Genomic DNA, 17,180 nt, shown 5'->3' on the forward strand with positions numbered 1-17,180 from the left:
ATAATAACCAAGCACCTGTCTGTGTTTCAAATCATACTGCATATTTTATGTGGATAGATCATGTGTTTTGTTTTTTTTTTTTTTTTTTTTTCCTTTTTGTTGCTTTAAACACTTATAATCTAGGTTTGGAAACTAAGATTTTAAGGAGAGCAACAGAACCAAAAAATCTAGGATTCAGGGGTCTTTTCTGAGACTGATACTCCAACCAAGGACCATGCATGGAGATAACCTAGAACCCTGCACAAATATAGCCCACGGCAGCTCAGTGTCCAAGTGGGTTCCCTAGTAAGGGGAACAGGCACTGTCTCTGACATGAACTCAGTGGCCTGCTCTTTGATCACCTCCCCCTGAGGGGGAAGCAGCCTTACCAGGCCACAGAGGAAGATATTGCAGCCAGTCCTGATGAGACCTGTTAGGCTAGGGTCAGAGGGAAGTAGAGGAAGATCTCTCCTATCAGTGGACTGGGGGAGGGGCACAGGAGGAGATGAGGGAGGACATGATTAAGACGGCATGAGGGAGGGGGCTACAGCTGGAATACAAGTGAATAAACAGTCATTAAAAGCAAATTATAGAAAAGAAGTTTGTGACATTTGTTTATTTTTGTAGAAATGCGGTAATAGAACCGTGGCACAGGGATTTGGATAGAGCAAGTCTGCATGTTAAATACACACTTGTGTGGAGACGGCCCGTCTCTGATCACTTGTGTGGAGACGGCCCGTCTCTGACAACTGTGCTAATGCTTGGCTTAGGGAAATCCCTTGCTCCATGACCACAGAGAACCCACAGTAAACCATTTGCACTTTATCATTAGGTAGGATACATACATACATACAAATAAAAATCCCTAATTGCTTTCCAGTGCTGAATCCAGGTTTGGTTGTGGAAATCTACAATCCAAGCTACTCAGAAAACAGAGGCAAGAATATCCCAAGTTAGAATCCAGCTGGGGCAACTTAGCAAGAATTTGTACCAAAATAATAATTAAGAATACAATAATTCAGTGGTTTCCTTCAATGGCAGTGTGAGAAAGATGAGAACAACAACCTTTGACTATGTTGACATGTGTGTGGGCCAACGTTTGATCTAAATGCTTTTACTTCATTTTCAGGGGTAAAGGGAAGGGACAACAAAGAGATTACTGGAAATTTGCCTCAAGTTTGAAATAATGAAAGTATTTTTAATGTTATACACTGCTCTGAATGTTCTAGAGAACACTAGATTGTTTGTTTAAAATAGTTAATTTTATATAATTTCACCATACTGAATTTTTTTATTATTAGTGATCAGAAGAGTCCCATACCCTCAGTAGATTGCTAAGGCTCCTCAGAAGTGACAGTCTAGTCTTACTTGCTCAGCATTGACTCCAGCTTAGTGGAGGCTTGGAGTAATTTTGTATTCTCTTTGCAAGATGAATTCAATTTTTCTCTAACATACCTCTGTTTTACTATGATATTAAATTACCAGAGCTTTTTGATCACCATCCCCCTGGGGGGAGCAGCCTTACCAGGCCATAGTAGAGGACAATGCAGCCACTTTTGATGTGAACTGATAGACTAAGATCAGAAAGAAGAGGAGAACCTCCCCTATCAGTGGACTTGGGGAGTGGCATGCATGCAGAGGGAGGAGGGAGGGTGGGATTGGGAGGGCAAGAGGGAGGGGCTTATGGGGGGATGCAGAATGAATAAAGTGTAATTGATGAAAAATTTAAAAAAAAAGTACTTTGTTGTAATAAGAAGACATTAAACTACCATGTTAATAAAGGTTTAAATGCAGGAAAAAAAAATTACCAGAGCTTGAGAATAATCACAGTAATGGGTTAGCTTCTCTTCCGTAGGTTGCTGTGTTTTCCATACATGCCTAGAGTCAGTTAATGTCATTGATACATCCAAAGGAAAATAAATAAAAGAAAAAGTGGCTACTTCTCTATGGCTTAATACACACACAAACCTAAGTGGAGGTGAGGTTTTCAGCCTCAGGTGCTTCAATGAGATTTTGAAGGATTTATTAGTTCATGTTATCAACAAAACAGGTTAGATGATTATAAGTATCTCTGCCATTCATGTGAGCCTACATAGGCATATGTAGACATATGTAGACATATGATTCTACCCTGTAGAATAATAAAAGTCGTATATTCCATGGTTAAAATGAAAAAGCTGAGATTTATCAAATGAAAAGGCCCTTAGTGTATTGGTTGGTGTGTGCATCCGTGTGTGTGTGTGTGTGTGTGAGTGTGTGTGTGCGCGCGCGCTAACCCTTTTGCAAATAATATAAGTTTCCTTGCTATTATGAGCCTTCCGTGTGTTATATTACTTTCCATGTGTGATGGCTAAGTAATCCTTCATCCTTGGGCTGTCCCGGAAAGGCGATGTTCTTACTTATTACAGTGAGATAACAAGGAAAGGATGTTAAGTACTCTTAAGAAGGTAAATTCTGTGCTCCACTTTCCAGCACTCATCTGACTAGCTGGGACACATTGCTGCTAGAATTCCCTTCGTAACTTTTCCTTAGTGAGGTTTCTTACACAAAAAAGACACATGAGATTTGCAGGAACTGCTTTGACTGTCCGTTTGATTTCCTTAAAGCCACTCTCGTCTGCTTGCTCACAGACCTGCCGTAGCAAGGACAGCTTCTGGGTACACTGTCATTGCACTATACCTGTAAGAGATATGTCCAGTCACGAGACAGCTTCATTTTAGAAAGCATTTGAGGTCTGGAAGTCAATGCTTCTGGTATCATTGTATGAATGTGTGATGCTTCGAGAGGAGGTAAAATTTGGGTTGTGAGAAGGTGGAGCAACTGGGAGCTAAAAGAAGGCAGGTAAATACAAACTTGTTCCCATATTTTTATTATCCAGTTAGAACTCAACGTCAAATAACTCTCCCAATATGTGGGTGTTCATCTCAGCGGATGAACAGTACTGTTGTCTGCCTTCCACACTGCTATTTTCCTGGCTCCATGCTTTTAGGAATGTTCTCTTGCCTGCGACCTACTCCCCTCCTTGTCAATGATCTTGGCTCATCTCTCTTCATCTAAAAACATACTGTGACACTGAGTCCGACAGGTGCTCTGTCAGGGATCCCAGTAGCATTTTCTGTCTTGGTCATGGATTTGCCGCTTACTTATGGATTTGGTTTAATTTTGTGTCTGTAGCTTAACTGGATCATGGACATGCGCTTTCTGGAGGTTCATTTCATTGAGCCTGTGTTCTCATCCCATAGCAGCCGCTACGCATAGCTTCAACTCCTTCAAAAAATAGGCAATTTTATAACTCTTCAATATAAGCTTTTCTTAAAGCATAAGATGCTTAAAAAAGATGCTATTTGTTTTAGAGAGACATTCCTTAAGAGGAGGTTGTGTGGCCATTGATGAGTTGTTGTGGAAAAGCGCTCCACGCCATTTCTTTCCTGGGCAGTTTTGATGTCCACTCGCATTGACAACATCCTGTGCGGTTAGTACGTTCTAACTGCAGGTCCGTGTTTAGCGGTGCATCCCCCTTCACTGTCTACCCCTCCCACTCGTCATGAGATTCTGTGAGTATCTCTTGTTCCTGGGAATGTATTTTGCAGACCATTACTTTAGAATGCTTTGTGTTAAAATTATGCTAATCATATTCACAAGAGTAGGAATTAAATTTTGATTAGATGTAGGTTTTTTTTAATTTCTTTTTTCCTGGCCTGCTGGCTTCCCACGTGGGAATGAGGTGCCCCTAGCTGACTTCCAGTGTGTGTGTGGAGGGGAGGGTACCGTACCCTGTGTGGACTCAACCTGAAAATAGATTGAGGCTGAAAGGAGAGTGATTGGAACTGAGCTTTCAGCTTGATTATCTGTCGGAATCTCTATTACTTCTCATAATATGCTTGAAAAATTTTATTTGTACCTCAAGGGCAATGAGCCTCCTTACACATGGGAATGCAGATATTCGCCATGCGCTGTCTTCTCCTTCAGGCTTGCTGACTGTCAGCTGGTCTTATTTACCTCCTCAGAAAGAATCTCCATCTCCAAGGAATTAGACATAGCATGGATAATGGGATAATGGAAATTCAGGAATTAGGAGGGTTAGCTGTGATTCCCAACTGTTTCCTTGGTAACCATGAGCCAGTTTTCCACTCTAACTCTCTGACTCCTTCCCCATGAGCTGAGACAGAGTATTCTGACCCGAATGAGTGTCTCCTAAGGGTACATGAGTACATGAATAACATATGTAAAACATGGAGTCTACAACAAGGAGGTGCTTGATACTCATCTCCTTGACAGTTATTTTTGTGTGTCAGGCTGATCATGACAGGAAATTTCCAAACTTTAAAGTCCCTCAGACAAAACTGTCTGTATCCTGTAGCTGTCATTACATACCTCATGTTGTTATTTCAAATAATGAATGCTGCCTTCATTCTTTGTGTCTTCTGTTTATGAGGGACTGTGGATGGATGGAGGGGAGAAGAATCACATTATTATATCTAAGGAATTTGTCATAATGATAAACAACCCCAAAGTGTTTTATTTAAAAAAAAAAACCACTGTTATCACTTGAAATATGAAAAGCAACTTAGAAACGATCCCATCTGTCTTAGCACTCTTCATTTTTAAGCACTACCTTGCCTTGTTTTGGAACCTATGGAAATTGTAGCAGGATCTGATAGCAAAGGACCGAACATGTTGTTTGTAGATGGACACCAAAAGCTCTGTGTCAATAGAAATACTGGTAATCTTTGATATTTGGTGTGTTTTGTACTGTAGTTTTAAATACAGTTATTATCTATTCGGAAGTTACTCAGATTATTATCAAATGTATTAGGAAGGACCTCAGACCGGCTTTCAACTTCTGTCAACATATTGTCTGATTTCAGCCTTAGGCCTTTCCATTGTAGTTAGATTATTTATTCCTTTGCACCAAAAAGACAACAATCACATGATAATCTTTGCTAGACAGTAAATATTCAGAGCCAAAAACACTGAAAAGATAGCTAGGATAATGAAATTCTCCCTTTCTGGGGTGGATTGTGATGGTTAGTGTCATTTGTGAGCTTCAGAGTACTCGGGTCTACACTTTTAAGATGAATGAACACTGTTCCATATGTCTGCCATTAACATGTCAGTCATACTTAGCCCCAGCCATTCATGGCCACATTGTTTCTAGAAGAAGCCAGCTTTGTCCTTATGAAGAATGACAAATGAGAATGTGGCCATATTTTCTACTTTTTAAAATATCACATTACCTCTTGGCAGGTTTCTCTTGACATAAACATTATAGATAATTAACAATAGCTCCATATTTGTACTTCATGGTTTGAACACACACTGAAGGCTTCCAAGACAAAATGGAACTGTAGAAAAAGCAATGGATTGGTGCGTTCTTTCAGCTGGCCATGGTTTTCATCACTAAGCAACTGGCTCTTACTGTTTGGTTACAGGAGAAGAAGTATCAGGGAGTCTCTGCCCAATGCCTTCTCCTCCTGAACGGATGGCTTGTGAAATTCCATGCCGAATGGACTGTGTGGTGAGTGAGTGGACAGTGTGGTCATCCTGCTCCCAGTCCTGTTCAAATAAAAACTCAGATGGGAAACAAACCAGGTCACGTTCGATCCTGGCATTGGCTGGAGAAGGTGAGTTACAGAGTCGCTGCTTCAGTTGTATGTTTTATTATTACATAAAAAACAGAGACTTTCCTGCCGTGCATGTAGCTAGACTTTAGATGATATCTCTGTTCTTTAAACCTGCATTAACCATTTCATTTCCAGACACGCTTTCTTTTCTGTGAGTCTTCTATTTTATCTACACTGGGCTCACTTTTCCACATAAATCTCTTTAATCCAAACTCTCAGATGGCCCAATCTAATGAATTAGATGCTGTTTTTATTCCACTTCTTAGAGAAGGGAGCAGAGTATGGTCACACGTCCAGGATTAGGTATCTTGTACAATTGGGAACATAATTGGATTTGTCTGGTACAAAAAGTTCTAAAGCAGGAATTAAGGGACCTGGCTTTTCCACCAAGATCTGCCAATAACATCTCTGAGGTACTGATCTGTGTCCTGGTTTTCTTTTCCAGAACACCTAGCGCCAGGGGCCAGGGAGGGAATATGAAAGCAATGAAAATAGCTTTGTAGATGGTAAAGGGTGCTATGGGGATGTGAATAGTAACTGCAGAACAAATTAAAGGAACAGTGGTTCCCATCATTCCCAGCAGTGGACTCTGTCCCCAGATACATATGTCCTTCCTTTCATGTCCTCCCTCTGCCTCATCAGACTTTGGTTCCATTAGAAGAGCAAGACAGTGGGCCCCTGCTGTGAGCAGCATCTTAAACGAGATTTCAGTTCTGTGATCATGAGATGTAGGTCCAAGGTCATAGCAAAGGAAGAATTTTGTTATCTTAAAGTACAACTGCTTTTATATAACCTGGCTTTGATATTTCTAGAGTGAGGTGTGGGGGGGGGTGGGATTAGAACTAATTAGAATAAAAATAACAAAGTAGAGGCCGTGCCCCTGAGCTGTTTGTCCCACGGAACAAAGCACTGTGGTGGGCTTGGTCAGGAAAGAGCAGTACTTCAGAGACATACCACTTTCTACAGCAGAACGAAAATGTGAAAGAATCGACAGTGGTAAGGTTTGGTTATCTGATTCAGCCAAGTGTGCAAAGGCGAACATCTGCCTGTTCTCCTTGCCAGGGCGTTATGGGTTGTTGAAACTATTTCAGAGTTTAAGATGAGCTTTCTCTTGCCAGATTGTAGCACATGCCTCTGGATTTCATAAATGGCAGTTAAAATGCTTGATGTGGGATGAATACTTTAAAAATCTCACTCTGAAAAACATAATATCTTCCTTAAGAAATGGAGTTATGCATACTCTGTGTTTGATATAACATCACTCTAAGGTCACGGTCTGTTCTACGTCACTGTTTAATAAATGTATAGTGTGCATTTGACACAGTGTCATACCAAGGTTCTGAGCTAGTCTATCTCACTGATGAGCTGTGCAAACATAATAATATTAAAGGAAAAGTTTATTTCCTTGGAGTCCATTTCAGAGACATGTACTCCATAGGTAGACTACAGACTAAATTAATTTTATACTCTGCTGAACATGGACCTGCTTTCCTGTTAATTGGGAAGCAAAAACATACTGCTATTCTTAGGTTGTGGCACAGGACATAAATTCCTGATCTCAGAGCCAGAAAGATCCAGTAGGTTAGATCTCCATCACAGAAGAAACAAAAGCAAGAATGAGAGCAACATGATCAACATGTTTGTTTGTTCTTTTCTTTCTTTTTTTTTCATTTGACATTTTCACAGGTGGAAAGCCCTGCCCTAGTGGTCAGGACCTCCAAGAGTACCGTCTATGCAATGATCATTCCTGTACCCCGCTCTACTGGGAGACATCTGCTTGGGGTCCCTGCTCTGAAAACACTCTTGTGACTGCCCTCAACGTGACCATTGGCTGGAATGGAGAGGCAACGTGTGGTGTGGGCATTCAGACACGGAGGGTCTTCTGTATCAAGAGTCACGTGGGACAAGTAATGAGCAAAAGGTACTCCCGACCTTCTGCTAACCGTGCATGTGACCATTTTATAACTACATATTTTTAGTAGAAAACAGTTGTCAAAGAACTGATAGGCCTAGCTTTGTTCTAGAGTAACAAAATTTTTGTTGTTCTTTGAAAAATATTATTTATTTTATTTTTCTTTATACATAATGTGTATGTATGCATACATGTGTGCAGTTATCGACAAGGGCCAGAAAAGGGCGTCCAATCTCCTGGAGCTGGGGTTATGGTGGTTGTGGGCCAGCCTACTTGAGTTCCAGCAAGCAAACCCTGGTTGTCTTGAAGAGCAGTACATGCTCTTAACCATAAAACTATCTCTCTAAAACCTGTGGCTCTTGTTACTCAACCCTTTAAGATTAATGCATGTACGTTAAAGATACACACATTCAATAGTATGCTACAAAAGTACATTTGTAATGTATGTATTAGTCAATGAAAAATTAGTGATCTCCATAAGCATGAAGTAAATTTGAGTAATCAAACAAGTTTTCTATGGCTGACCTCTGTATCTTTAGGCCTTCTCAAATCTTACAGAGATTGGTTCAGCCTGGGGCTAGGGTCTGTTCTTTCAAGGGTAATGTTGCACTCTTGTCAGATCTCTCCTACCATAGACATTTTATTTTGCCTAATCTGTGCTCCTAGGTGGAATAGAGGTGTATGTTTTCTGTATCCTCTGTAATGAAGATATACATTTTTTAAAGGTAATAGGGATTCATTGACATGGGAGCTTGGATAAAGATTGGATGAAGATTGCAAAAACCAGGTCAAGAAGTATTTCAAGTGATGATAAAAAGAAAGAGAAAAAAATGGCCAGACAACTCTACTGGGAAAGTTTCATTTCTGGCTCTGTCTCTTGTTTAGAGTCTGATAGAAAACAGAGAATTTAAGATGCTGTGACATGTTCAGAGATGAGTTGGTTGACCTATCCTCAGAAATTCCCTTGCAGCTGTGATAGAAGACCCTGCTTGGGCTACAGGAGTGCAGAGTCACAGAACTGAAGCTTTGGCATATTGACATCAGCTTGGTAATTCAAAATCCTGTTTCCTGGGAAATAGGAATTTTCAGTCTAGGAAGAAGAAATTCTTTGTCAGTTCTCTAATTGCATAAATTTAGAGGTGCTGCAGTTAGGTGATAAAAGTAGGAGGAGAGAGTGAAGCTAACAGCCAGAGAGATGCAACACCCATGCAGACAGCATCATGCCCAGCCCTCCTCGCTACACCCCTGCCCTTTCTGATACTGGAGGCAATGCTATGAGGGAGACCACGGAAGCTAAAATTAAGGGAACAAAACTACCTACCTGAAGAGGAGCAGGAGCGCTGACAGGACAGATGTAGCCTGCCAGTCATACCACTGATGAGCTGATGGTTCTGAAAATATGTTCAAAGACAACTGATTAGAGATTAAGCACAGGCAGGAAGTCTTTACCTCTATGTTTTGCTGTATGTGACTTGACTACCATGTTGTCAACCCATAAACATTTCTGGAATTCAGGAATAAATGAGAACTGTGTAGAGGAGGGAAGGGATTTGACAAGGATAAAACTTGAAGGCCAAAAGATCCAGAGAATCTGGTTTCATCTTTTACCTTATACAAATATGTGTACACCACAGCAGATGGCAGCCGAAGATGCCAGCAGGAAGAGCCATGGGTAACCGTGACCTGTTTTCTGGATGGGAGCTGCCCTGGGGTCTGACTTCAGTACCTGTGGCACTTGAGGGTATCAACCTGTAACAGTCGCAGCTTTCAGTTTCCTTGGTAGCATGGCAGCATATAGACTGCATGTATCCATGAATCAATGATTTTCTAGACAAACTTGAACTGTAACACTTCATGTCATCCACTCCAACAGATAATCGAATGGGATCAGTGGTGAAATTTAGGAGTCTTAGAATAATTGTATTATGTGGACACAGGATCTCTTTTTTCTGGAAAGGATTGCAACCTTACTAATATTTGGGCTAAATTTTCAACTTCACAAAACCACCCATGAAACACTAGAACAAATATAAAAATAAAACAGACATAACTTAAAAATAGGGTAACCATGACTGGCATTCGGTGAAATTTTACTGTTAGTATGAAGAAGAAATCTAGCAGGCTTGGAATCTAGTCTCTTTTGCATAAGTTTTCAGCTCTTAACTACAGCTGAAAAAAAATCCACTTTGTGTTAAGGTAATTTTTTTTCTCATTTCTTAACAAAAAGACAATAAAATGAAGTTTCATACTTACTAAGTAAGTTATTACCACACACTAAAGTATTATATGGACAAGAAATGTTGCTCTGTATGTTAAACAGCCTTCATTGTCCTCCCATATCTCATAATTACTTTGAATAAGAGATTTTATAAAGATGTCTGAACATACATACCACCTGTTTCAAATGTTAGCTATCGTAGTTAGAATTGTCAGCTTGACAAAACATAAAGTCACCTGAGAAGGGAGTGTCAGATCCTGGATCTCACAGATCCGGTTGGCCGGTGGCCATGTCTGTAGAAGTCTGTCTTGCTTCTTAACTGGTACGGACAGCCCAGCCCACTGTGAGCAGAACCACTCCCTGAGTTGATAGCCCTGAGCTGGAAAAGAAAGCTAGCTAGACACCAGCCTGGGAGTGATCCGTCAAAGGGTATTCCTCCCTGGTTTCTCCTTCAGATTCCTCCTCTAGTTCCTGCCCTGAGTCCCCTAAGTGACGAACATGGGAGTGAGGACCTAATAAGCTCTATTTTCCAGTGAGTTAATGTTGGTCAGATATGACGCTAGAACATTAACTTAAAGGTGCTTGTTGTTAAAATAAATCACAATAACAAAAGTTTAGAGCTTAAAGAATAACTTATAATGTAGTATGTATTTTTTTAAATTTGTATATGAGACTATAAAATCTTATTTCAATAAATAACCTCCAGTTTTGCTATAGGCTATAAGTCACTTTGATGGTTTTTTTCACATCACACAGGCAGACACAGGGCGTTGGGGCATTGCTCCTGCTAATTACTGTGCACTATTAATGAAGCTGTGCAGCTGACAACGAAGTTTTCATTCTTTCTGTTTGTCTCTACACCATCCTGCCAAACATGAGCAGCCGACACTGACTTCAGTCAATTTACCCAGTTAAAATTCTTGAGGTCAATCACATTAAATGAAATAAGAAGATAATACCGCAGTGGAGTACCCCGTGAGATTTCCAGCAACAGAAAGTATGCCCTTTCCAAAAATATATACACTTATGTTCTTTTTAGTGTGATAGCCTGTGTCAGCCCTGTCACCTGTGAGCTCCTTGGCATGGAATGAGGGTTAGAGACAGAAAGGAAGAACAATGTTTCCTAAGGAGAACTTTGGGGTAGAGAGAAGGAATGAATGTGCTAAAGTGATATGTTTTGTCCCTAACTCCCTCAACTGAGAAGCACAAAGTTGGTCTTCTCACGTTGCCGAGTCTGAGTTTTGATTGCATGTGATTGTGTGGGTGTGAATGTTCTTATTGTATGAGTAATAAAACAGATCATATCAGAAAATGAGAACCAGCCAGCACACCCCCGAACCAGAAGTCATAGCTCACATGGGTATTTCTGCGGTTCTGCTTCATTATTCAATGTTTTCCAGTTGTAAAGTTAAAAAACACTAACACCAAGCATTAAAAATACACAGTTCCAAGCCTTCCAAAGTTCCCGATAAGGCATTTTCTGCCTTTACAATGAAAACACCTGGCATTTTTGTGAGCTATAGTTTAAAAAAAAAAGCTGTGTTTAAACATCCAGTCTAGAAAATGTTGGCAGATATGCCCCATCCCGCTGAGGGAGATGAATATGGCTGGGTCCGATGAGTGATGAGGGAGACGGGCACAGAGCATGCACTCTGAATAGAGAGCCATCGTGAAAACTGGCAAGGCTTCGTACTCCTGCTGGTGCTCTTCATGTCAGGACGGGGCTACAACCTACATGGTCAGAGTGAAAGCAACGTGTGGTACAATCTCCCATAGCAAGTCTATCTCCAAGTGACATTCGTGTGCTAACGTCCAGAGCGGTGCAGTTCAGAGCATGCGCACACAGAGGGGCATGTAAGCCACCCGCAAGCACAAGGAGGCACGAGTTTTCTAACAGAACAGGGAATTCGTGTCTTCCTGGGTTTTGAGGCAGTGCTTTCAACATGGAAATGGCAGAAGAAATTAAAATAATTAGAAACGATCCTCTCAAACTGTTTCATCTTTCGACTCCAATAGCATAAAATAGTGAATGACTCACTTGCAGATGCTATTTACACTGAGGGAGGACCTGGCATTTTTTAAATTTTATTTTATTTATATGTTTATTTATTATAATTTATTCACTTTGTATCCCTGCTGCAGTCCCCTCCCTTGTCTCCTCCCAGTCCTACTCACCCTCCCTCTTCTTCCTTTATGCTCTTTCCCTACTCCCCTGATAGGGGAGGACCTCCTCCCCTTCCCTCTGACCCTTGCTTATCAGGTCTCATCAGGACTGGCTGCATTATCTTCCTCTGTGGCCTGGCAAGGCTGCCTCCCCGCTTGGACCGGGGTGGTCAAAGAGACAGATACTGAGTTCATGTCAGAGACAGCCCCTGTTCCCATGAGTAGGGAACCCACTAGGAAACTGAGGAGCCAATGAGCTTCTTTTGAAGAGGGCATCTAGGTCCTCTCCACGCATGGTCCTTAGTTGGGGTATCAGTCTCTGCAGCCTCCCCTGGGCCCAGGATTTTGGCTCTGTTGTTCTCCTTGTGGAGTTCCTGTCTCCTTCTTTTTCAATAAGGATTCCAGAACTCTGCCCAAAGTTTGGCTATAATTCCGCATGTGGCATCTTCTTCGATACCCTGGTGGGTAGGGTCTTTCAGAGGTCCTTTGTGGAAGGCTCCTAGGACCTGGAATTTTCAATAAATAAGACAGAGTTCTGTCACCAAGACAACCAGAGCTCGTGGTGTGCCACACAGGCTTTGTGTAGAGCATAAGTACCTAAGTCCCAACATAAACATAGCAAGGCTCCTGGCGTGGTCAGTCACTGAAATGATGCAGAAAATCAGCCTTGAGCTTCCTCCAGCCAGAGGACACCAAAGCTGCTGGTTGACATTGGTGATATTTTGGAACTCTGATAGAAAATTTATGGAAATTGGAAGTGTGATCAAGTGTGAAGTCTTACACAACACACTGATAAACAAAAGGAAGTGGCGCCCCGAGGAAAAGGTAACCCTGCTGAACAGCTGACTCTTCTTGGATCAGAAAGCACATGTTCTTTCAGCATGGCCTTTGGCTTTTTGCTTCCATAAAGCTCTGCAGCCTAGTCATCTCAGGGGCAGGATGGCAGGGTTTTCTTCTCCCTTACCGCAGAGAAAGGGGAGTGAGTCTGGACCGGCATTTCTCCCAGCGAGCTGCAATAGCAGACTCAGCAGGACAGGCGCTGCCATTTCCCTAGGAGAGAACAGCCAACTCCGGCTTAAGTCCCCCCCCCCCCGCCCGCAGCATTGGCGTCCTGGCTGGAACACCTGAAGGCCAGCACTGCAATAACTGCCTAGCTGTCCCGGCCAGCGTGGGTGTAAGCCCTAACCTTATGTTCCACGGAGGGCACAAGAGCGGGCATTACGGAGACACCCAGTGGTGCTAAGGTACCCCACGGAAGCTCTGGGCCCCAGAGGCGGCAGAGGGGATAGGATAATCGGCAGTTCACTCTCCTTTTATTAGAGCTCAGCGTATGAACAAAGGTCCTGGGAGTGATTTCGGTGTTTTTTACTGTCTGACTAAGGTCTGATATAAATTCTCCCTACTGCAGTGGGTTGTCTCAATGACACTATATCCTTATAAAGAACCTCTTCCCCCTCCAGCTTGCTCAGTGAGCAAATCTATTTGATAATTGTTTGTTTGAATTAATTATCGTTAATAACAATGCCACTAATAAGAATTCATTTATTATTCATCACTCACTCATTATTTTCTGTGCATGTACATTTTCACTGTAATTTATTTTTATCAGAGTGTTACATACTCTACTGAGTTGAACAATACACTAGGATTCATGGTAGAGTTCACTCAGTCCCCACTTCAATAGTCCTCGATTCCCTCTACTACACCCCATTTCCCATAAACACAACCTTTTCTTCAACTGGCGTCTTATGCCTTTCTGGGGTGTATGGAAGAGTTCACCCAGCTTGTCAATCAAAATAGGAGAGAGGAGCAGCGAGCAGCCAGCCTTTCTCTTGCCCTTCTATGCCACTAAATGTATCTAATCAGTTTCCTGTGCTATGCCGACTGTCTACATGAAAAACACATGCATGTACTATCAGCCCTTTTTTCTTTCTGTTGTTTCCCTGTTAGGTTTAAACAAAGTAATCCTTTAGACGTTATTCATATGACGTTTCTGCTTGTCAATTAAAAATTCATCTATTGGTTAGTACCCACCAAAGCAATAATGCTAGATCCTCCCACCAGGACCTTCACAACACGCTTCCAGATGGGGCATTCTGCCAGAAACCTACATTTATACTTTCGATTAATATTTTCTAAATCTTTATCATAGTCAATTTGAGCTTCTACAGTAAAAAAAAAAAAAGCCATAGTTCAGTGAACAAAGATTACAGCATTATTTCTCAGTCTTGGAGAGTAGGTGTCTCAAGCCAGCAGTCTGGCCCGGGTAAAATAAGGATTTCTTCCTAACTTTTCAGTGGACTAATTGCTGTATCTTCACAGACGAATAAGCAGGATGAGGAACCATGCATTCTCGAATCAGGGAGCTAGTCCTCTTGAGAGGGTTTCACTTGTATAAACTACTCACATCCTAAAGACCCCACCCGCAAGTACTATCACTTTGAAGGTTAGGGTTTCAATGTCAGGAAAACTCAAACTTTCCATCCAATGCGTATTAGTTATTTGTCTCATTGCTGGGGCAAAGTGCTTCACAAAACAACTTAAGAACAGTAGGATTATTTGAAGTTATAGATCCATGTAACAGTGTCCACTCTTTCAGGGAAGGCACTGGGCCAGAGCTGGAGGACACTGACCATATCATACCCAAAGTCAGGAAGGAGAGAGTTGGAAGCTTACTTTCAGTTCACGGTCTACTTTTGATCCAGCCTAACCCCATCCCGTGGAAGAGCGCTGCCCACACTCAAGGGAGGTCTTTTCATGCCCACTAATCTAATCTAAAAGCTCCCTCACAGGCATGGCTAAAAATTTGTTTCTGTGGTGATTCTAGATCTCATTAAGGTGACAGCTAAGATGAGCCACTGCATAGGTCTTTCTGTCCTGTTTCATTTAGACTCTCTGAACTCTTGCTTCATTGCATAAGGGCTTCTGTCCCCTTCTGTCCCCCCTTCTCACTTTTGATGTCCAGCAACCTCTCACTGCATCTTTTTCTTACCTATCTGGACCAACATTTTAGAGCACTCCATTCCAAACGGGACTGCCTCTTCCATTCTCTGTGCTGCTCCTAAAGTTTTTAAATTATGAAACTTTTTCCTGTTTATAGTTCTATTAGTTAAGGTCTAATGTCAGGAGGATCCTCTTTTCTTATTAGGTGACTTTTTTCCTTCCTCTTTGTTCTTAACGTGACTAGTCCTAACAGGAGTCTTTAAATTTGAAGTCTCCTACTCCTTGCATGTTGGTCATTTGTTACAACTGGAGAATTTTTATTCTGAATTACCATCCTGTGGTATTATGAAGCTCTGGCCCATTATCTCCCTGTTAATCTTACCTCCTTTTTTGTTGTTGATTGTTTTCTCCTCCTGAGTGACTATTAACTGTTAGACTTGCTATGTGATATTTTTGCTACAATGATATTTTTTCAAGTGCTCAGTCTCCTTGTAGTTTGGGGCTTCCTACTTATTATGGATGCCCTTCAGTTGAGCATTCCTCTGAACTGATGTCAGAAATGAGTGTATGAAGGCAGGCAAAGCACTTAACCACACATGATTCTGTAGCTATCAGCACTCCTGTAACCTGCATAACATGTCAAGGCTTTATGTGAACTTTATGCATAGTAAAGTGCCTCTCTGTCTCCCTTCTTGCTTTACTTCTGTTGTAGAAGACAAATGTGCCCTTCAACTCTCAGTATTGAGAAGCATGAAAGCAATGAAAAAAAGGAAAATGTTTTGTTATTTATCAAAACTTTGTTTCTTCCAAGTGATTGATTACATAATGCCATTCCCAGTTATACACAGTAACTTAATTATCAATGGACTAACAGCTCTTATGTATTTCTATTCTTAATAATAGCTAACATATGTGTTATCTGTGGTTTTCATTATCATGTGTTATCTATCTCATGAGACTACATGTTCCATGGAAAATGAAGGAACTATGCTTAATGTTTAAGGATCAGAGATGCTCAACATTTTAAGTGAAATTTAATGACTTTTCCTTCTTATATACCCATACCTTTCTTTACATCTTCATCATCTTTTTTTGTAACACATCAATAACTTGATATATTACTCTGAAAGAAAATATTTCTGACTTGCTTATTTTGAAAAAATGTCAAATATTATTTGAATTTACCCTGGTGGTATGACAGTTGACATTTTTCTTTTCTTGATTTTAAGAACTGCGTCTTTCTTCCTTGTTTTAGTGAAAAGTACTTTGGTGTCTGAATCATGTGAACTACAGATGGCTTGAGCTCTGCCTCTGACCATGACCAAAGAGTCCAGGGGCATGATGGACTCTTTCTTCCATCATCTATAAAAGATACAGCTTTTTGCCTGATATTCTACAGGTCAGAGTCAATCCATTTCTCTTCCCCAAAATACTGACATAGTCTCTTTGCCTTGACAGATGTCCAGAGTCCACACGCCCTGAAACTGTGAGACCCTGTTTCCTGCCATGTCAGAAAGACTGTCTTGTGACTGCGTTCAGCGAGTGGACCCCCTGCCCGCGGCTGTGTCGGCCAGGTAGGTGTTGGCTGCTCTTATCCTGCTTTCTTCTTTAGCATTTGTTCCATTTTCCACTACACAACATGTGGGACATTGTGCGGCGTGAGCATCTTTCTTATCCAGCTGTGCATTTGCTTGACAACAACTTGAGTACAGATGTGTACATAAAGTCCTGCATATGAAGCTCTTAAAACCTGGGAAAGAAAATATATTCAGTTATTCTATGTCATGATTTCATTTTACATTCTAAGAATACACATGACTCACTGACCTATGTCTCGAATACCTTTTCAAGTAGTCACAACTCAATGTCTGTCATTATTATGTCTTACTTTGAACATCCATTCCTATGGGATTTTTCTGAAGCATCACTCTCAACCCAGAGCTGCCCTGTGCACTCAACTTAGATTCACACACTTAATAACATATAAGGCTTAATCACTATCTTTAAACTAGTAAGGAGCATGACTGTGTGGGAAAACCACAGAAAAATCTGGCAGTAATCCTTGAACAAGAACAGACATTGGAAATACAAGATTCATATTTCTTTTTTAATATATTTTATTTTTATTATTAATTACAATTTATTCCCTTTGTAGTCCACCTGTAGCTCCCTCCCTTCTTTTTCCCCTTCCAATCCCACCTCCCTCCCTCTTCTCCTCCCAGGCCCCTCCCCCAGTCCACTGATAGGGGAGGTCTTCCTCCCATTCCATCTGATCCTAGTCTATTAGGTCTCATAAGGAGTTACTGCATTGTGTTCCTTTGTGGCTTGGTAAGGCTGCACC

At 41.3% G+C, this 17,180-nt stretch overlaps 1 protein-coding gene across 3 annotated transcripts in view; it reads left to right on the forward strand.

Annotated features, from left to right (window-relative positions):
- The window catches only part of Thsd7b (thrombospondin type 1 domain containing 7B), an 844,758-nt gene that overhangs the window by 459,146 nt on the left and 368,432 nt on the right, over positions 1-17,180 (forward strand). For all 3 annotated transcript variants that reach the window (XM_060372003.1, XM_060372004.1, XM_060372005.1), the window contains exons 8-10: positions 5,412-5,603; positions 7,290-7,524; positions 16,298-16,413. In XM_060372003.1, the coding sequence (XP_060227986.1) occupies positions 5,412-5,603; positions 7,290-7,524; positions 16,298-16,413 (543 nt within the window). The remainder of the gene's footprint in view (positions 1-5,411; positions 5,604-7,289; positions 7,525-16,297; positions 16,414-17,180) is intronic.

Source organism: Meriones unguiculatus, chromosome 18 (assembly GCF_030254825.1).
Source record: "Meriones unguiculatus strain TT.TT164.6M chromosome 18, Bangor_MerUng_6.1, whole genome shotgun sequence".
Lineage (NCBI taxonomy): Eukaryota > Metazoa > Chordata > Mammalia > Rodentia > Muridae > Meriones > Meriones unguiculatus.